At 37.2% G+C, this 22373-nt stretch overlaps 1 protein-coding gene across 1 annotated transcript in view; it reads right to left on the bottom strand.

Moving 5' to 3' along the window:
- The window catches only part of THADA (THADA armadillo repeat containing), a 160043-nt gene that overhangs the window by 82738 nt on the left and 54932 nt on the right, over positions 1-22373 (bottom strand). The window contains exons 27-29 of the mRNA XM_030448466.1: positions 21446-21535; positions 19974-20105; positions 5335-5503 (exon numbers count right to left, since the gene is read on the bottom strand). Coding sequence (XP_030304326.1) covers positions 5335-5503; positions 19974-20105; positions 21446-21535 — 391 coding nt within the window. The remainder of the gene's footprint in view (positions 1-5334; positions 5504-19973; positions 20106-21445; positions 21536-22373) is intronic.

The raw sequence follows: 22373 nt of genomic DNA, 5'->3' as shown, positions 1-22373 counted from the left end.
AAAAATTAAACGAAAACATAATGCCTCTTTTTAATAAACTTCATTTATCTGATCTTGTGTGTTCTAAAAATGAGTAACTGTAAGCTTGCCAAAGTGAACATGAGGAAGATCAAACTGATAATATACAAGATAATGACCCAGTTGATGTGCATTTCATTTGGAAAAGAAATAAACCTTAATAGCAATTACATCTGCTTAATTGCAGCTGTCCAATGAATTGTTCTTGATATGACCAGTATGTAAGGGTATGTACCCTCTCATCAGAGTACAGATTTTTCCACTGCACAAATGTGAGAGAGATTTCTGGAAAGTAATGAGTGCAGAATTGTGACCAAAAGCTCCAGTCTATTCTACTTTACTGATAACAACTAGTTTCTAGGTCTCTGCACATTGCACAGCCTTGGAAATCCAGCATTCATCATGTAAATGAATCTCACAACATGCAAACAAAACCTGAAGTCTAACGTGTTTTCCTTGGCAAATCAGTCAGAAAGTGCATGCACTTGGGAGGGTTTTTTAAATCATAATTTACAACCGGATGAACTAAAGGTGCTGTCTTGTTTTCTGGGCAAACCATGGCTAGGGTCCCTGTAAACTTCCATTTATTTTAAAGCACCCAAAGGAGGAGGTTAAAGAACTAGAAGAATCAAGAGGTCTGTGTAGAGAAACAGGGCTGGGATCATGGAGATAAGCTGTGAGAGCTGACATGTTTGGAGTGCTGCAGTGGAGGGACACAAGCTCTTCAGGAAGGGCAGGTAGGGAAGATGGGAAGACAGGAGTTACCCTCTATGTGAGAAAACAGCTGGAATGCATGGAGCTCTGCCTGAGGATGGATGAATAGCCAGATGGGAGCTTATGGGTAAGGACTAAAGAGCAGGTAGCAGACTAGTTAGGTCCATGATTAGGAATAACACCGGCCTAAGCTTTCTCTCCCTAGCATGCCCAGAAGTCTTAAGACTCTGTTCAGCATAAAGAGTAAGTGTACAGAACATGTTATCTAAACTGTATATAAACCCTGTTCAAAGTTTCAATCACTTGTTTTAAATCCAAGCAAAATTCATGTTTATAATATTTAGCCCTTTTTTTGCAATAACAATCTTAAAAATAAATTTGAGGGATTTATGTTCAAATCCACTTTGATGGTTTACAGAAGAATATCTGCAACAATAAAAGCTATGAATGTTAAACCCACAAATCTATGCAAACAAAAATCAACCAAGTGTAGACTGACAGAAATAAAAAGTCTGCATAGCTTCATGAAGATGCTCGTCACTGACAGGATCAGAGAACCATCAAGAAAGAAAGAGAAGACCAGCAAGAATCTCAAGTGATCATCCATTAATCTCCCAAAATACCTGATGGCAGATCCATCTAGCTTTTTTAAGTGTGGAGCAATAAGGCAAAATGTTAGAAAGTAGTTTCCAGTAGTTAAATTCGTATCTGACTGTGTTAATGAACTAATGAAGAAAAGTATACCTTTCAGACATCAAGTATTGGTAACTCCCATTTTCCAAGACAAAGGATTTCTGTAGAAATTTCTTGGAGACTACAGCCAATTTTTGCCCCAGCCTTTTCAATTTCCTCTCTGCACCCTCTTGGTCCAGTATCTTCTTACTTTGTGTTGAGTGAAGAATTCCTGATCTGTCCAAGCTGGTGTGTTATTACACCTTCTATCCATTTTGTGTTTGCTTGTTTCCTGTCTCTGGAGTTACATTTCATTTCCATGTGATCTTTCTCTATGAATTTTAAATTTAAGTCTACCTTGAGCTTTCCTAATGTTTGGAGGTCTTTGATTAACTCCTGACTATAGCAATTCCTCAAGACATTCAGGCTTATTGTAAATATACAAAATTAGACAAACTGAAGACTGGAAGAGTTCATAAACATCAGGGTTAAAAACACTCTTTTGTACAGGTGTTTTCTTTACTATAGCCCTAAAAGACCACGTTTAAACTGCTGTCTATGAGACGAGGCACTTCTACAAAACCACCGAAATTAAAAGAGAAAGCAGACCATGCCCCTGTCTGCATGGCTTACATGTATCACCATGAGTCAAACTAGTACAATGAAATAACTAATTGCAAGTTCAGGTTACTGAATAAAACACTCCTGAATTAATTGTAAGTTAATTCTGAATTTCTCAGTTTTTCTGAACTAATGCAATACATATTGCAGGAATTCCAACTCTAAAGAAGCAAAAGGTCAAAAAAACATTTCATCCTCTGATAAGGATACCTCACAATCTTCCCAAAATACTTAAAGTTCCTTGGCAACTGCCAAAAGTCAAGAAGTTTCACAATCACAAAGGCTTCCCTAGTTATAAATTTTGATACACTTCCAGAAGTCTGTACATAATGCTCTGGACATGCTTTACCTTTCAGCTGATTAGCTACAAATCCCCTAGAGATCTTAAAACAAAAGATGTCAGAAATATTTCATCATTCCAGATGACCAGTAGAAGAATTCTGCATTTTCTTGTGGCTTACAAACTCAATTGCCTTGTCCTGGCCTCCACGCCAGCCAAGGCTATGGTGCAAAGTACAAAGTGCACTCATAAAGGAAGCACAAAGCAGAGAAAATATTTTTCTCTTATTAAAGGCAACGCATTTACTTATGATGCAGGAATACTCCTTGAAGAATATCATCAGTTTGAGAAGAGCTACAGAACACCAATATTCCAGCAAGATAATACTTTAATATAATTCTTCTGTTACATGTGTAAGCAATAAGATTATTCTACCCTCTTGCACAATCAATGCTGCTACCTAAATTAAGCCACAGTTATCACACTGGGGTGGAAGAACTGCTTTGACTTAACAAAAGGATCTGAAGTTAAACCCAACACATTTGTATCCACTGTCAAACACTCCTTGCCAGTCTCAGTATTTAAAAAAAACAGGCTGTTTGGACAAGCACTATACGCTGAATTATTTTTAAATTATCTTTCTATAAATTAAGATTTGGCTCTGAACAGATGAAGCTATTACGTAACTCTGAAACATAACAATGATATTTGGCACTGCCACATAAGCTCTAAGTCTCAATAATTCCAACTTTCCCATTTAAGACTTGACAGCATGTGAACATTGAAATAAAATATCAGGCAACAAACATAGTCAGGTTCTGACTAATGTGACTGAACAAACAAAATGAAATTACTCAACTACATTTTCATAAGACACTGGCCTAATATTGCTAGAAAAAATAAAATCTTAAATAATTATTTATGCCTTTTGTACAGGCTCAATGTTTTTGGTAGGGATTTTTGGTTTTGTTTTAAATCAAAGAGAAGATAAATTCTCTACTGTGTCACAGAAATGCAGTGCAAACAGTTTTGAACACTGTCAGATCACTGTCTCTTCAAGTCGGCCTTTAGAGAAACAGGGGTTTAACCAACAATTCTGCTATATAACTTTCTGCATGTCAACAATCCTTAGCAACAGCTTTGCAAGCCCTGTCTTACACTGACAAAAAAGAAACTGAAACCACAAATTCAGCAACCCCTGAAAAGTCTCAGTACTTTGCTCTTTGTACTGTTTACAGCAGGTGCATGGTAACTTGGTGCTAAACTACCTGGCATTAGTGTTTTAGAGATACAACATCAAACACCCCCGCCTCCTTTCTTGCCCATCTTTATCACCCTACAGTAGTTCTCTTGAATGTTTTGTTGTCTGTAACTAGCAACAGACAGTTCACCATTTCAGTCATACACTACATTTGATTAAGTATTAAATGAAAACTGCACAGCCTTGATTCCCAAATCACAAAAGCAAAGTTCTGGATAAACGTGAGAGACCAAACATCACTGCACTGTTATGATAAAACTGACATTTTTTTAAAGAATGTCTTACTCTGACAGCACCTGTCTTTCCCCTGTGTAATACTAATTGCAGCAGATGTTCCTAGTAACTACCCAAAACTGACAAAAGATCACAGTAAATCCCTGAGAATATCTCCTTCCTCACAGGTATGGAAAAGAAAACTCCCCTCACTTACATATATAACAATGTTAACAACACTGGATTAAAAACCAGATCATACTTTGGTCTCTTTCAAAACCAACCCCCCAGCATTATTTTTTTCCAGGTCACTGAAAAGAAGGCAGTGTCTTTATACACTACAGCCAACCCATACCCTCATGACCAGGGCTATCATAATTTGGTCTTAAGCAAGCACTTAATTCTCTCAGTTGGAATAACTCTCTAACACTTAAGAAGGTTCAGGAGTGATGTAACCCACCGCATCTGCACAGGTAATTTGACAATAGCAATCTCTTTCCCAAACAGATGCAGCAGCTCACAGGTCTAAGCACTTGCATACACAGAGGGGCATGGACAGGTTTTCAGAGCAGAAAAAATTGGACACAGTCATCCTACACCTTGCAACAGCCTTCACTGTGACCAATTGTCATCCAAATCCAGATTTAATTGGCTGAAAACCTTTACATGTAAAGTTGATAGTAACACCTCTCTAGGGACTTCACTCATTTCCCCATCCTAAGTTTCCTGTAAGGTCATGGTTTTAAAGGGAAATAATAAGTTGGAAAAGATATAAGGAAAAAACAAACCAAAACCACACACCCACACAGAGTTTACAGGGGAATGTGTACCTAGAGTGCTTGCCAACTGAGGCAGACTAACAGAGCTGATCATGGACAATATGGCTTTGTTGGAGAATTACTTGTGAAAAACAGGCAATAAAAATGGGTAACTTATTACCATGATACCTTAAAAATCAAACACAGTGAACCAACTGCCATAAACCAAATGAATGATATATGGGGAATGAAGAAATTTCCAATTCCAAGCTGACAGTGAGCTGTTCTCCAGGATGTTTTGAAAAAAATACAGTATAAAACTTACCACAACTTGTCCTGTAATCTGACAATAAGATGCTGGTGTAGCAGGAAAAGCAAATGAAGTAATACATAAATATGAAGGTAGGTAGCAAGTCTCAAAAGACAGAATATTATTGGTGCTTATTGTTCAGCTTTGACTCAGATGTGCTCTGTGATTTTGGGCAAATCACATAGATCTCTCTGTAGAAAGAGATACTACCTCAAAACACTTTAATCTCCAGATATGAAACATTATATGACAGTATATATTGGTATTTACAGCTTACAGCTTCCTAAAGATAGCTGAAATGTACATCCCACATTCATCATGAGAGAATCCATTCTGAAGTAGTCTTCATAAAGGTTTTGACAATGTGTGAATGCTCAACCCAACTCCTTGCATGATATCTTGCTGTGAAGTATGACAAAAATCCCCCCCAGAAACCTTACACAAGAAACAAAACAAAACAAACAAAAAACCAACCCCAAAAACTTACTTGCAGAAGCGTTCCATGAATATTATTCTGTCGTATGCAAGGACTGGTAGAATCTGGAAGCCCCTTCAGCAAGGACAGCACAGTTTGTGGCACTTCATTTACCATAACAAATGGAACCAGGGCCCGACCTGACATCTCACGTGAACGGTACACAGGAGAGCACCCACATCTGGAAAAAAACAGAAATACAGATTTTCTTTTTTTGTCACTCAGTTGCATTTATTGCTGTGGCTAAAAAAACAACCCAAAGGATGATGCAAAGAAAAGTAGGTATAATTTCTCACCAAATGTACCATCTTTCTTTTCAGTAGTAAGAAAGTATTGCTTAGAAATGCAAGTCACACTAGAGCCATGTTGGAAGGATTTTTTTCCTTCAGAAGTTCCCAAGTTTACATAAAGTAAAAAGAAAAAAATTAATTTTTAAGAATAAAAAGAAAATACACCATTATGCCATGAAGCAGGTACATATATGGTCTCATTCTATCTTTCTGGACACTTACATTACTTACTATACAACAATCATTCCAATATATTATGACTTTGGCTTTCTACTGTTAAACTCCATATTCTTAATCAGGTATCTCCATAAGAACACAACATGTTGTCTACTGGAATTTTAGACAGTATCTTCCCCTGGTTTTTAGAACACATTTAAAGGCAGAAAGTAAAAGACAAATTAGAAAATAATTTTCTATTATTTACAGTAAGTATTGCAAAAAGAAATACTTTTATTTGCTAAAAATTAACTGATAAGACTCAAGATTGCATATAAACACAGGCTAAAATGAACTCTCTCATCCTTTTACTGAATTGCTTCTTACGTATTTTTAGCTTACAAAATCACATGTAGTTGAGATCATCCCCTGCCAAATTCGGCAAACCACTTCTGAGCTCTTCCAAACAAGCCCTGCAGGGTCACGCCTCTGCATTTAAAAAATGAAATTAAAAAGTACCTTAAGGTTTCAAATACCTCTAACAAATTTAAATCAATACTTGGAATAGTTGCTTGCTCTAGTTCACATCAAAGACATACAGAAAACTGTTTCCATGATGAACCAGCAAACGAATTAATAGAGTTTTGAATACAAGACAGTAAATAGACTTAATTGAAACAGCCTAACAGTTTTGACATTTTAGTTGCTAGGCCATGGTATGCACAAAAAAGACTTGTTTAGAGGAAGTAGAGAGTTCTGCTGCCTCTGAAGAACAGGCTTTCATAGGAACTTTCATCCTCACTGTATGGCAACATCTACTGTCCTCCATCTCCCTGTGTCAACCTTCATAGGGAATGATTTTTAGGAAGATCATCTTTGCATTTCCCCTTCAAAGACTGGGTGTCCCTCACAATGGGATGCACAAACAGCAGTCAAAACTGGAGGCTGTCATATGGAAAAGCTTTAATTCTGTATTGAAAAAGTGCAAGAAGAAAGCCAGATTAACTCTTATTAAAAAATTTCCTTTTTTTAAGAACAATAAAGTTTAATTCCACTGCACAGTAAACTTAAACCTGAGAAGTAATTTGTCAGCAACCATTCCTTTTATGCTAAATCCTGTTTTCTTAACCAAGAGATTCTCACATGTAGATGTTCTTTCCAAACACAAGCAATGCTGATACTGTAATGAACGTCTAGTTTTTAACTAGCTATAACTGTATACTCAAGAATGTTTTTTATTTTGCTCATGACCTTTTACAAATCCTGAGGAATCTTATATGTCTTCAGAAGAAAGAGTGGAAAATGGGTGAAATGCCAGGGTTTCCTCTAGCTTGTGCACAGACACTTTCCAATACAACATACTTCAGAGGGGGGGGTTCTCCTCCAACACAATGCAATGAATGGGAATGGAATTCTGTGGGTTTTTTATCCTAGCAATAACAAATGGAGTTTAGAACAACTTCTAGATAAACTGACTCTAACTTTGTCATCTTGAAACTGACATTAAAGACTTATAACACATGCACATATAGAAATACAGTGTTTTATATATGAAGTTTTGTTCCACGCTGTTATTTTATCAAATTTATTATGGAAATTGAAGTGACTGCTATTTATTTAGAAAGAAGAAAATAATTTCATATAACAAAGAAAATTGTCTCAGCTGCCTAAAATTTGGGTCCACAACAGAGCCTCAGCAGTTGCACTGTATGTGTATATAAGGCAAAAGCTCAATTCCCAAAACTAAAGATAATCCTCATCTTCATCCCTCCTGAGGCCCTAGATTGCTGTTTTCAGCAGCCAAGTGTTACCACACACAGAAGCCTAAGTAGGACCCCTGAACCAATTTCTGTTTTGCACTTTGAGGATCCTAAATCAGAAGGCAACCACCTCCTCCTCCCTCTGAGCAAACACACGGGTGGGTGGAGAACTTGCTCAGGATGAAGGGGACCTGGTTCTGCAAGTTTCTGTTCCTGAGGAAACTGCAAGCCCACAGCTACTGCTTGCCCAAAGGGCAACCCAGTCACCAACCTGCCACCTTACCATGCACCTGCTGTACACTAATGCAAACACCTCATTCTACAGATTGCTACAGAGGATCACAAGCACTGACATCTTGGTGGAAACCCTCATAAGAGCACTCCTATAAAGTCATTATTACGGAACAGAAGCACCACAAAATTTAAGAACCATCAAGTATTTGCTTTGTAGAAGCACATACCAGAACACAAGGAAGATATTTCATATTAGCAAATAGCTTCCCAAACACAAGAAAGGTTAACATTCCTGTTGTTTCTTCTCCTTTTTTAAAAGAGTAATTCAAAAATTCCTAATACGCAAAGAAAAAAAGTTCCCCTCCCACAAGGAACAGTACTGAAAATATTACAAAAATACTTGTCCTTTCACATACACATGCAAGATACCATGTCAGCTCACCACTTGTGACCTATCCTTGAACTTCTGCATACCCTGAAAGCACTTATGTGTACATCTCTCGTGTTTTTAAGGCACTTGGCTTCATTCCTGAACCATGCAAGAAGTTTGCCAGAAGAATGTAAAAATACAGACTGCTTTTTCCGTAGCCTGTACCAACACCCAAGATTAAAAAGTTAGTTTTGAATTCTGTCTGGATCACACTTTATTTACCTGTAAATAAAACTAACCAGGATCATTTCTCAAAAAGAGAAACAGTGACTACTAATAAAACAACTGAGTAACACAAAACAAGTGTAACCTAGTGTAGCAAATTTTTGTTTATTGTTATAGAGCTTCCAAGACAAACTACACACTTTACACGGAGTCCAGCAGCTGCAGTCCTAAATATCTATTTTATCTAGGATTTAGCAACAAGTATGGGAAGCAATCTCACAAGAAGTACAAAGAAAAAACATAACACCATTACAGCAGACAGTGTATCTCAGTTTGTACCTGCAGCAGAATACAGCAGCTCAAGGGAAGAAGTATCTAAAGGCTACTAAACTATTCTGGTTACTCCTCCTGCAGCAGTTTAACACTCTGCTATGCCCAAGATCAGTTTCATTTAAGTGGTAGCAGTTGCTTTGCTGGGACATTGGAAGAAAGAAACAGAACCTCCAGCTTGGGCCACCTCACCATCCAGACTCTGAGCTTCACCAGCCTGCAACACAACTCAGATCAGTGGCAGGCTGCCCTCTCTCAAGCAGGAGCAAGGCAATGTTGCATCCATTAAGGCAGCACATATGTGTTCAAACCTGTATTTGAAAAGCTTTTGTTTTCTTTGATTTGAAAAGTACTGGGGCAAGGGGTGTGTGTGAGGGGGGGGATGAGTGTTTTCAGTATGTGGCACGTTCTTTACATGCAGTTAATGTATAAATAGACTTTAAAATTGAAGAAACATCTAAAATGTGGTCATATGCAAAAACATACAGTATGCCAATCTGTTTTTGTATCTCAAGGTAGCAACAAGCAATGAAATTTGAAATCCTCATGTGATATACTTCTACTCAACCCTGAGGGTTATTAACAACTGTTAAGTAGTATTCCACACTGAACTCAGCACTGTTTACCTAGGTGCACAAGGTATTGGATGTAAACATGTTTACTTCAAACAGTCCATGATCAAGAACAAAAAGTCAATAAATCTGAGAAGGTTTCACTGTGTGTAACTGTAGATTCAATGCACTTCCACTGCTCTAACTCAGCTTTAACACTTAGATCCTGAACAATCCTCCTAACTGACATCATTTATGACCAACTCTCATAAGGTACAAAGATTCCACACTCCTCCACACACATCAAAGCATCTAATTTATTACTCTGGCTACAAACAACAGAACACTAGCTGTAAATAAAAATGTCAAACCTTTTTGAAAAAAGCATATATAAAAAAAGAAAACCCAACACCTGCAGGTGCTTCCTACATGCTTACTTTTCTCCCTTTCACATTACACCCCGTCCACAGACCTTATATTGCCCAAATGAATAAAACAAATATGGATTACCTTTTATATGAAGGTCACAGAAACAAATGAGTAGAATTAATTTGAAAAATCACACCTGTAACTTTCAGTTCATTATATTCAGGAATACCTACAGTTGTTAGGAGAAGGAAAACAATGACCAAAATATCTATTTTCAGGTTTACTGAATGTTGTCACTATATCATCTATGCATTACTAATTATGTCACTGTTTATTCACAATACAGTTCCTGCAGACTTGTAGACAGCATTGCAGCACCACATCCCTGTTTTCAAGTGAAAGCCATTCACATCCCTTGCCTTCACAAAATGTTGGGAGAGGAAATTTGGAACAGAAACCGTGAAAACATAATAAACCCAACAATGGGAGGCTGGGTTGAACAATAAGGAAGAGAACATTCTGCAGAAGGAGCCTCTGATCTTCTAGAGACAAAACAAGTATCCGACCTCCAATAAAATAGGAGTTTGGAAGAGGAGAGCATGAGGAGGCAAACTTGCAATTCAAGCAAACTCTGCCTGCCAGTTAAAGCATTTTAATAGCCTTGTTTTTAGAAGACAAAACTGACTAAAAAGAAAGTAATAAGTAAAAAACAGATAGATGGAATTCTTGTGTTACACCACAAGGTCCTAGCAAATGCACCAGGAAAAGAAAAAATTAAGACTTCTGTCTGATTCCATAGAGACATGGTAAGTTGTATGAGAAAGAGGCTTCTCCTTTCCTCCACCATGCAACTATATAGTTCAAGTCATGTTATCAGTTCTAAAGAAATTAAAACTACAAAATTACACTAGGGGAAAACATGGATGGCGATAACAGAGAAAAGTATTTAGTTACAAATTCAGTTCCTATTAGAGAGAGTTTGGTTATGAAGATTCAAGAGCACTGTAGTATCCATATTAACTGAAAAAAAAATTAAAACACCTTTTTTAGAAAAAAAATCATCATCACTATATCCTAGTTTGTTTTTCCCCTTCAAGTTCTCTTCTAAAATATTAAATTTAGCAACTTTCAACACTCATGCTCCCACACAATTAACAACAGAACTTGGATTTCCATACTGGGGACAAATAAGCAGAACAGTACCTATTCACTGGAGAGTAAGGTTTCCTGGAATATGAAAAATAAATTACTATACACATACCTTAAGTATCTTTTATTCATTTATTGATTTGTTTGGTTTGTGTTTTTCTTTTAAGGAATCATAACTATCTTGCATTTCATTAGATTTCTGTATTCCTTACCTATTAAAGTATCCAATACAACCTCAACCTGGCCTGAAGACATTTTTTTGTTCTTCAATCTGACACTAAGAATCAAAAACAACCACAAAAAAATAAAAAAAAACCAAAAAAAACCAACCCAATCTCAGAATCTGAGAATCTAAAAATTCACCTGACAAGTAGAAAAACATTACAAGAGTATCAACAATCTACACATGAATGTAGTCCAGAAGATGTTTAAACAAAACCATGAAAAAAACAAATTAAGTTTAATTTCAGGTTATTTATGCAGTACTAAAAGTACTCCAAAGCCTTATCTACTTCCTTTAAAGTGAAGTTAATGATTGACCAAACTTCTTGTCTCTTTATACACTGCATTAAGTATTTTATTCTTCCAACTTGGGCAATTAAGATAAAATTGTATGTTTTTGTAAGGGCAGTGTTTTCTGCACAAGCACTTAATGAATCAGAGTAGCTGTAAATACTGCAGGAACTATGTAGGCAAAGCACACAGACTTTTATTTGTGAAAGCTGTCCACAAGCCATGTCAAGATGTTTCCAAGGCATTTCTAGAAAGAAATTATAGATATTTCTCTCTTCTTGTCACTAAGATCTAGGTGACTGTTATCAGTGGCCAACTGATACCAAGCTGAATCAACAAAAGAAATGTTACTTATGGTTCACCCAGCCAACAAACTGAGATCTCTAACTTATAGGCCCATAGAAATTGTTACTAATACTGTGTGTGAACTTCAGACCAACAGAACTCTGTTCTTTTCAAATGGGAATTTTCTATAGGCACAATTTAAATGCCATATAAACACAATAATAAATGCCAATAGACACAATTTAAATGCCATATCTTTTCTTGGATCTCCATCATGAAATCTCATGAAGGTACTATCTCCAGATAGCTAACTTCCAGGTTTATTTAACTGTTTGTTGGAGTCTCTTAAAAGAATAAAAAATCATTCACTTTGTTACTTTTTTACTTTGTGAAAAGTTACTAAGTATATTTTACAACATCAGGATAATGGAAAGAAACACCATGGACTACCAAAACAGTTAGGAAAAAACACAGCAAAGAATTCAGACCAACTACTTTGTCTTAGCATCTGTATCATTATTTTGAACTCTCTGAAAGTGAATCCGAATGCAACCAAGTCTGAACACCTAGTGAGGATTTTCAAAACTTCAGCTTATTGTAAAACGAATGCAACAAGAGAAATGTTTAAAACTTATTATCAGATATCCCAAGGATGTGGGTTCTCAAAGATACCTTCCTTTCAGCAATACCACCACAAGCAGTTAACCCATTGCCAAAAAGTCTTCTCAGTTCTGATTTTACTCAGACCCAGACTGTTCTTTTTAAATAACATTGGTTTTTGAAAATATCATCATACTTGGTTTTCCTCAACATACCTACCCTTCTCTGCATAGTTATTGCATTATTTCTCTCCATTTTTATGCTCCTTCCTGCAAATAGCTGAACAAGCTAAACGTTACTTTTTGGCTACTTAGCTTGACTAACAAAGTACTTACTGACTCAAGTATATAAATGTATATTTCAAGTATATAAATGAATAATACAATTACTTCACCAATCACATTTGACATTTGAGCAGCCCATCATTTTCATAACCATCAAGCATCAAATTTTAACTTAGGATTCCCAGCCATTGGCCCTCTTCAGGAGTCTGCAGCACTGGAGAAAGATCCTGTTACTCCAAGTACTCATGAATGCCCCTCTGTTAGACACCACCTTTTGTTTCCCAGGAATCTGACAGCTCCCTACAGGTTGTGAGTATTTCCTAAATTGCTTCAGAAGACAAAAATCTGCCAAGAAGCAGCAAACAGATTGATGGACCCATTAAAAACTGGAATAAGGAAGCAATAATGAATACCTGGGGACTGTAATATTTCCCATCAGTACCACTTTAACAAGAGCATTTGCAAGCAGTTTAATGAAAAGGCTGAGGAATACAGCATGGAACATACAAGATATACTCTGATTTTTAGCTGGTCAAAAGGTCCAGAACAGCCTATTGCCAGCTAAGCTGTTTGCAGTCTTCTCTACCATTACCACTAGAACTTTATCAAATTGGAAAAATTATACTGTTTACCATTTCTTCTCTAAAAATGCTTAAAAAGTCTGAAAAGCTTCTTAAATAATTATGGTAGACCATGAAGATTTTTACAGATCAGTACCACTCATTAAGAAACCAGGACTGCAGAGAACAGACTTTAAGTAGAAATGAAAGAATTCCAAGACAGCCCCAATTCCTAATTCCTCTCCCTCCTTCTCTCTTCCATCTTAGATGTCAAGCAGAAGCTTTAACACTACAAAATACAGTATGAACTTAACAGACAACATGCTTTTTAGGGGTGTATGTTGCTCCTTTTTCCAAATGTCTATTCTAGCCAGTGTATTTTAAGAACCTTGCCTATAATCAATAGGATATCTGTCCTCATAGTGCAGTGACTGGTCTGCCCCACAAGCTTACCCAGCAAGAACAGGGCATTCCAAAGGGTCAATGCCTGCTCCAACTATCACAGGGATTCCAAATAATAAATTATCCCAGGCAATTACAACACTAGTCAGTTCTACTGACCAGACATTAGGTTAAGAAGAAAGATAAAAAACAAGACAATGGAAAAAAACAGAGACCAAAGACTGAGATGTGCATGTGATACAGAAACCCAGGGAGATGCTTAATTAAAAACTGTAATCAAGAACAGCTATTTTAATACAACAATGCTGCAACAAACACATGTAGTTCTTTTCATCTAATATGACGAGGTATTCACACAAAAGTTCTTTGTTCATCAGACTCCAGATAAGATTCCCAGTCTAACAGAAATGACAATTGAAAATGCACAAGTTTTACTATTAATTCTTCTACTAGTGCCACGCCAACATCCATGAAGCCAATAGAAGCTTTGTCACAGAGCTACAACAGAACAGGACCAGACACATGACAGTTCTGATATAATTTAACATAAGTAACAACACAGAGCAATAAAATTAATCAGCATAGGTCAACAGAGATTAACTTTTTTGAAAGAGTAACCCACGTGCATTATTAATCAGTGACCCTAAATGAATGCTACTTTCTAGAATATGAATACTTCTGTAATTGGGTCTTTTTCCTTGATGTGTTTCCTTAAGAGAGCTCTCACAGATCTATAAAATAGTAAGACTCAACTGTGATGATTCCTTGAGGGTCCCATAATTCATGGTCACTCCACTTCAGAAGAAGCTAAAATTAACCTGGATCCATCTCACTTATTTAATACACATTTTTCGAACACAGAATTGAGAGATGTGGAACATTAGATCACATAGGTTACAATAGTAAGATTGTAATCTTACATATGCATCTTTACATAACTGGATCTGTTGTTTAAAAGCAAAAGATGTGAAATATGGTAATATTTCCTCCTAATCTGTACCGAAGTAAACCGAGCAGTGAAGACTGAAAGCAATAAGGAAGGCATTTGTCACCATAAGTGGAAAAGAATGAGGAGAGAAAAACACAGATGTAGCTGCATCAGAATGGCATTTAGTCAATAAGTATGTTATCTTCATAGGAAAACATCAAGGAACCAGAAATTAATCAGCCAATGGTAAAAGACAACAGAGTAACATACACACACAGACAGACATATATATACATATATATATATACACACATACACACACAAAGTATATCTGGCAACTGAAACCACATTTGGAGGATACAGTATTATGTGATATCTTTTCTACTATGTTCAAGAGAGTGCACCTGAAGGTCTTTTTTCACATCACAGCAAATATTTTTCAAGACTTATTCTGATTCAGTTTGGCTAATAAAAACTGCATAACAAAATTGATTATAAAAGATTAATATTCAAGTTTCTATTTCTATTAGGAATCTGTATTTTGAGTAGCAGCACTTTAAAAAGAGCTTTCTAATATCTGACAATACTAATCTTTGACTAGCACTTCATAAAGAACAATTTATGGAACCTATATGTTACATAATGATTCTCTTGGACTTCACCGAGTGAGTCTGATATTTCAAAAGAGAAATAACTATTTCCCTCATCAATTTTAAGGAAAAACTTTGGTAATCTGTGTATTATTCTGGACTGTCATCTGTTAATATTAAAAAAATAATCAATTTTAAGTCAATAAAACAATGTATTTACATAGTGAATAAAATCAAGAGTACCACATCACTTGAATGGAATAAAGACTCATGTGGGTATTTTTTTTCTGGCTTTTTCCCCCAAGTTTGGTAAAGAAAGATAAGAAGGTGAGAGTCACATAAAGCATCATGAAGAGTCCACCAAGTCCCACGGGTAACAGATCCTTAAAAAACCTAGCCTAACCCCTTAAAAAAAGCCCCAAAAGCCAAACTTAAGGATGGAACAACATCCTGGCCTCACAGGCAACCAGCACACTGGGATGGCAGCCCCCACCACGCTGCACAAGGATGTGATTCCCAGGACCCTGTGGGGATGCAGCGTTGGTGCTTGCAAAGGGCATCACCAACACTGCAGCACTGCTGTGGGAGGGGGTTTCAGGGGGGCAGCTGCACACTCAGACAAGTGATTTTTAAAGAAATTTACTGAACTGACTTTACCAGCAACCTATTAGGAGATTTCACAGAGCCCTTTCTGACAAGCAACTTGTGAAAGTAACAGCTTCCAAGAAACAGTGTACCACTATAGCAAGTCACACCAGCTTCAGTTGTTTCCTCTGCTTTTCCAAGACAGGGGATAATGAGATCAATGTAAATCTACACACTGTCTAGCAGATGGACCCAGGTGACCCAAATAACAGATCTGAGCTTTCCTATCACAACTAAGTACAATAGCATTTCAGCTGCCAGTTTGCTCACAGCTGATGCAGGCTTCCTTTCATAGAATCATAGAATCGACGGGGTTGGAAGGGACCTCAGAAATCATCAAGTCCAACCCCTGATCCACTACTGCTGCAGTTACCAGCCCATGGCACTGAGTGCCACATCCAGTCTCTTTTTAAATATCTCCAGGGACAGAGAATCCACTACTTCCCTGGGCAGCCCATTCCAATGCCTGATCACCCTCTCCAGAAAGAAATTCTTTCTAATATCCAACCTAAACCTCCCCTGGCACAACTTGAGACCATGCCCTCTTGTCTTGCTGAGAGCTGCCTGGGAAAAGAGACCAACCCCCACCTGGCTACAACCTCCTTTCAGGGAGTTGTAGAGAGTGATGAGGTCTCTCCCCTGAGCCTCCTCTTCTTCAGGCTGAACAGCCCCAGCTCCCTCAGCCTCTCCTCACAGGATCTGTGCTCGAGTCCCTTCACCAGCCTAGTTGCCCTCCTTTGGACCTACTCCAGCACTTCAATCTCCTTCCTGTACTGAGGGGCCCAGAATTGGACACAGTACTCAAGGTGTGGCCTCACCAGGGCTGAGTACAGGGGCAGAATCACTTCCTTGGACCTGCTGGCCACCCTCCTCTATTAAGCCCTCTTTTAGGAATAACTTCCAGTAACAGGGCAGCTGACATCTACCCTCCTACAGAATTCATCCTACAGAATCTGCATCCTACAGAAAATTTTTCCTCACCACACAGAATTTTGTTTTCATCTTAGGGTCTGTCATTAACAGAGTCACAGGACTTCATATATTAATGACTGACTCAATCGAGTGCAAAAACAGAGTAGCACCAAATCTGTTTGAGATGTTGGATGGAGAGGGAAAAGAACAGAAAAGATCAGCTGTAAAGGAGCAGTGCTTCACACTGCCACCTACCCTAGTCCCTGACTGAAAACAAACATCAGGGGATTTTGGAATTAAAATCCTCCATTTTACAGAAAAAAAGTTTTCCAAATTCTGCAAAAGAAAACAGTGTCTCTTTCATAACTGTGTTGATTTCATGGAAAGATGAAATCTATTTAAATTGTTCTCAAAGTGAGTTTCTTTAATGATTTGCAACATAATATACCCAGAAGAAACACCACTTTGAAATCTATCAATCTGACAAAGTCTTAAAGAGGAAATTTCACTAAGAATTAAAAAATATCAAGTGGAAGACAAAGCACACACACCCAAAGAGTTTTGAAAAACTTTATATTTAACATATTAATTTGAAAAAAAACACCACCAACAAAACTTTAAAGATTAAAATGCTGTACTCCTAATAGGGCTAGACTTCAATTGGTGAAAAGTATCCAATTCAATACAGTAATACCTGTTTTACTCCTTCAGTGCATTCAGCCCAGAACAGTTAACACTAATCAAACACTCTGTCAATGCCATGGTACGAGAGGACAGAAGGTAACTCAAATTTAGATCAGTCTGAAGAGATTACAGGTCTTTGAAAGAGGGAGGCAAAAGGGAGGTTATGTTTTTGTTTCATACTTAAAACATTACCTCCCAATTACCTCCTTGGTTAATCAAAAACATTCTGTACATTCTTTCATCTTAGAAAGTAACCATTAAAGCAGACCTATCTAGCTCTGGAAAAAAAAAACAAAACTGAGGTAGTAAGTTGTGAATCAAAGTGCTCCCTTCCAAATAAAACATCTGCAAGGGGAAAGGGGAAAAAGTAACTTTTAATAGAACTGAAGATAGGTAATCAAGTGCTCTGGTTCAACAGGGAGTAACAAGTATGTGCATGGGATTGAGATTTGTCCTTGTAGAATTTAATCCTACTCATATTGTGCAATTCATCTCAGCACTGTCTGAGCAATCACAGCTCTACTCCCACTAGATGGAAAATTCCACTCAGGCTGAAATGAAACTCTTCAAAAGCCCAAATCAAATTCTTTTGTTAAACCTGTTTTTGTTCAGAACTGATAATATGCTTGCAAACACAGAAAGTGTTCTGTTCATCCTCTTGGAGCAACAAATTAATGTCACTTTGCTGTGGGTAGAGCTCTGAAGAGTCTGGAGATCATTTACGGGTTATAGTCACTTCCACTCCCCCTTTTGCATAAGCAGTATCTTTCCCTTGACAGTGATATAGCAAAAGAAATTTTAAAATCTCATAGTAAAAATATGGCAATTAATATGATGAATGCATTAGGCTACCATGTAATTATAGGTATTCATAGATGTTACATAACAGGATCCTACACTGAGCAATTCAAAGGAATGCAGACAATTCAATGCCTAGATGCATAGGGCCTTTGGCACCAGGCCTTCTCTACGATCCTTTCTAATTAGTTACTTCACAGCAATCTTCAATATCACCTTCAACCAAATAAACAGGAAGGAATTTTACTTTACTTCATCTGCTTCGGTAGAAATGGAAAATAGGGGAAACAGAACAGAAAATAGCAACTTACTTATCTCACCCAGGTAAACCACCCCTATGTATTGCAACTAATGCAGCCAAGAGTGAACTGCAAACAATCTCAGTATTTACAGAACAAGGGTGTAGAAGTGGTGCACAGAAATAGAGCCAGTAACACCCCACTGAGCTATAGCTTTAGTACATATATTTCCCTCCAGCAGAACCCTTGGTATTGTCCCCTGGCAACCTTAAGAAATAACAGTGCTTTGCTAAGTAACCCATCAGAAAATGCATGTCTGTACTAAGGGTTTTCAGTCTGGAGTGGATAAGAATTTCATTCCAGGCTTCTTCCTATTACCTACAGCACTTACTGCCAAGTTCAACAAAAGGGAAACACAGAAAATACCATCTTTGTGTGCAACACTTCTCCTGTTTAGGACACTAAAAGAAGGTACATTCAGTGATACAGGTCTCAAGTGCTTCAGGTTCTTCTTTCAAAGATTTTATTGGGTTTTTCTCCCCACATCTTAAGAACAGATTGAAATAACCTTAAGAGAATAAGCTAATTAAGTGTGAAGTGCTATTTTTGAGACAAAATGAAAAAAAGCTGTAACCTAAACTTATCAAAAGTTAACCTACTGCTGACATCAAAAACTATGCTGAAACACTGTATTAAAAAATAATAAGTACAGAGGTAATCAATGATGTAGCAAAACACAGCTGTAAATGTTTCCTCCAAAATCATTTCAGTTTCAATTATGACATTAAATCAAACATTTTTAATAGTTATATATAGTGAGTTTAAAAACTCTTGCTACAGGCTTTTTCCTTCAAGAAGAAGTGGTAGGCTATTATTCTTGAAAATTTGGGCAAAAAAAACTTAAGAAGCAAGAGATACATCACACCTGCTGGGAAGAAGAATAAGTAGAGCTATTACTATTTTCTAACATAAACAGTCATTTAAAATAAAAACAGGAAGATCGTAGGATAACAACTTTATCTTGCTTCAGTACTTAAGGAGCAAGATTAAGTACAGAACTTTTTCACCCTACTTCTCTGATGAGTTCACAACAGATAAAAAGACTGTATCTCAAATACTGATTATGCACTGATTCTCCTCACCCACCACAACCCTGTTCCCCTTTATCAGACTCCCCATCCCACAGCAGTGGCATAAAGAAAACAAAAATATCTGCTGTATATTTGATGTAACCACTATATAAAAATCTGAGAAGTCATCTTAGAAATATGTTACATATAGGATATATCCATATATTTATATAGCATTAACTGCATGTGTTGTTAGATAAGGATGGATATGGAAAGATATATTTTTATATATATATATACGTATACATATACAAATATATACACTGTAGTCATTACATGTATGTGTTTTGAACAATCATTATGCAGGATCAAAAAACCCATCAGAAAATCTTGCATTGCCAGTATCAGTCAAGCTCATCTGTTTTCATCTACCCTCCCTGTAGCAGTTATCACACTGTACAGTATTTGCAGATGAAGATTTACAAACAAGTCACACAATGGCTTGCATGACCTGAAATTGATTCCAATCCCCCAAAACAAGCATTAATAACATAGGGAAGTTCAACTAATGAACAGAAGTTTTTAGTTTAAGAACTAAAGCTGAAGAGAAGCTTTAAAAAGTATTTTATTAAAAAAAAAAAATTAAAATGCAAAAGTTCAAGAAAGAACTCTCATCACATGAAAAGCCATGACAAAAATCATCTTACCTTATAATAAATGGGACAAATGGTGCCATGCTGAGTGCTGAGTAAGTGCCATCCATTGGAGAGGGATACAGCCTTCCAAGGATTAAAAGCAAAAGGAACAAACTTGGATGGATTTTCAATTCTTCAGCTTCACTAAAGAAAAAAGTGATAAGATTTGGTGAAAACAGCATCCTTCTTCACGCTAGTCTTGATGCTCTTCCACACACAATAACCCTCTAAATTTCTAGTTCAAGGAGGTATGCAAGGATGATCACTGCAAGGAAGCACAAATCCTGCAGGGATTAAACATGGTATCCAGTTCTGCTACAGCACCACAGGGCTATGTAAGGCCTTACCTATGTAAGGGCACTTAGGACTGTGCTATCCTCACTTTCCTACATCATCCCAAGCCTCCTTTATTCCTCACACAGGTGAGCCTTCACTCTCAAGTAATATTAAAAGCCAGTACAGATAATGTTTGTCCAGGAACTGAGAAAGTGGAGTTACAGGAAGATGTTCTTCAAAAAAAGAAGTCTATTTTCCAGTTTGGCAGGAAATGTGTATTTATTTAGTAAACAGCAGACGTTATTAAAGCATGGTGCTTGTCATTGACAAGTGGCTACTACTCATACTGTAAAAACAATGAGAAATCCAAGTAAAAATCAACACTTCCTGATTTAGATAGTGATTAATATTACGATTCAAGCCTTAATCTACACTAAGAATCATGCAAAACCAGCATTTCAGGCAGCAACGTTCTATCTTTTTCAGTTTAAAGACATCCCAAAATTTTTCAGTGTCACCTTTCAAAATGTCAGGTAAAGCAGACTGCTGTATGGAATATGTATGCTCTCTTTTCTCAGAAGCAGAGACTAGAAAATATGTAACAACTGGTGAAACTCCTGCTCCAAAGTATCCACCTCAGGCCCATTAATCAGACAGCTGAACCTTGCCTGTAAATCAGCTGCTGAAATGCCACAGCAATTCACCATAGCATTTTAAGAAAACACAAAGCCAGCACTGATCTACTTTAAAGTTCATGAACCTGAGGGTAACAGCATCAGTGTCATTCCAAACCATACCATCTGCAGTGAACAAATTGAGGCTCTTGGCCAACATTTGTGGAGTCCTAAGAAAGAGATCAAGTACCTTCCTTCCCCAGAGTCAGTGTGTCACAGGCTGGAAAGTCTTCGTTTAGGTTTACATGAGGCCTATGACCCTGCCTCACTTAAACATGTCAGGAAGTCTCATTGTTAAACATGAGACATAATCAAACACCCAGTTTCTGTCTTTCCCTGAAAAATATATGTTCTTTAACATCTGTTCCGAGGAACACTGCAATTATCAACTACTTTGCAGTAGTTAAGCATTCTCCTCAGACTTCCTGCAATGTATCCAAGTTCTTAGCAAAAGAGAACAGAAGAACTACATTGTTTCAAGAACCACTGATGAACGCAATTTATATTTCAAAGCTTTATGAGATACCATCTTACCTGTTTAGAGTACTGGTTACAACCTCCAGCTGCTTGAGAAGGAAAGGATAAAGACTTGGAAACCGAGAGAAAAACTCCCTTCCTGTCATTCTGCAGAAAGAAATGAAGAAGAGTTAAAATTAGCATTCTGCAGCAATTAGGTGCAATCAAAATACCAGTTTACTTATTAGATTTCTGATGCCACAGAATCAGAAAGTTAGAGGTTGAAAGGGACCTCAAAAGATCATTTAGCCCAACCTCCCACAGTGAAGTCAGAGCCAAAAGAACCATGCACACATGAGGAACTCCTTCCATACAAGGCAGAATGTTATTATTCTGTGTAGTTTACACACGTTAAGAAACTGTATGTGTGCATACTAGCACTTTGTCAGCCAAACTGGTCAGGCATTTTTTTGAAAAATGGATCTTAATCCACTTGGATTAAAGATCCCTATGGATCCAATTGATCCAGTGGATCCTCAATCATACTAAAAAGATCATGCAGCTCAAATTCTGGTGCCATTTTAACAACATTCTTTTTGAACAAGAGAGGACTACACCCCCTTCAGTATGACTCATGAACAAAACAGCTAATAAAATATATTTAACATACATGTATAAACAGATGCACTGAAAAGCATCTCGGGATAGTAAGACACAGTTCTGTAACACACAGTGTCAGAAGCATCTGACCTTCCATTAGCCCACTGCACACAGCACTGCTTCTACCACAAGGCAGTGGTGGCAATTTCCAGGACACGCTTTTGCTTGTATAGATGTAGCAACCACATTCAAAACAGAGCAAAGCACTGATACCTATCCAACTTATTGCTAGCCAGAATTCACAAGGCAAGCGTAGTTCAAGCCACAATAAGCAAATCCATCCAAGCTGGAAAAAAGAAAAAAGAAAAAAGAAAAAAAAAAAAAAAAAAAAAAAAAAAAAAAAAAA

The sequence above is a fragment of the Calypte anna genome, chromosome 3 (genome assembly GCF_003957555.1).
Source record: "Calypte anna isolate BGI_N300 chromosome 3, bCalAnn1_v1.p, whole genome shotgun sequence".
Taxonomy (NCBI): Eukaryota; Metazoa; Chordata; class Aves; order Apodiformes; family Trochilidae; genus Calypte; species Calypte anna.
Note: the sequence above shows the minus strand (reverse complement) of the source record. Positions and strands in the feature narration are given on the sequence as shown.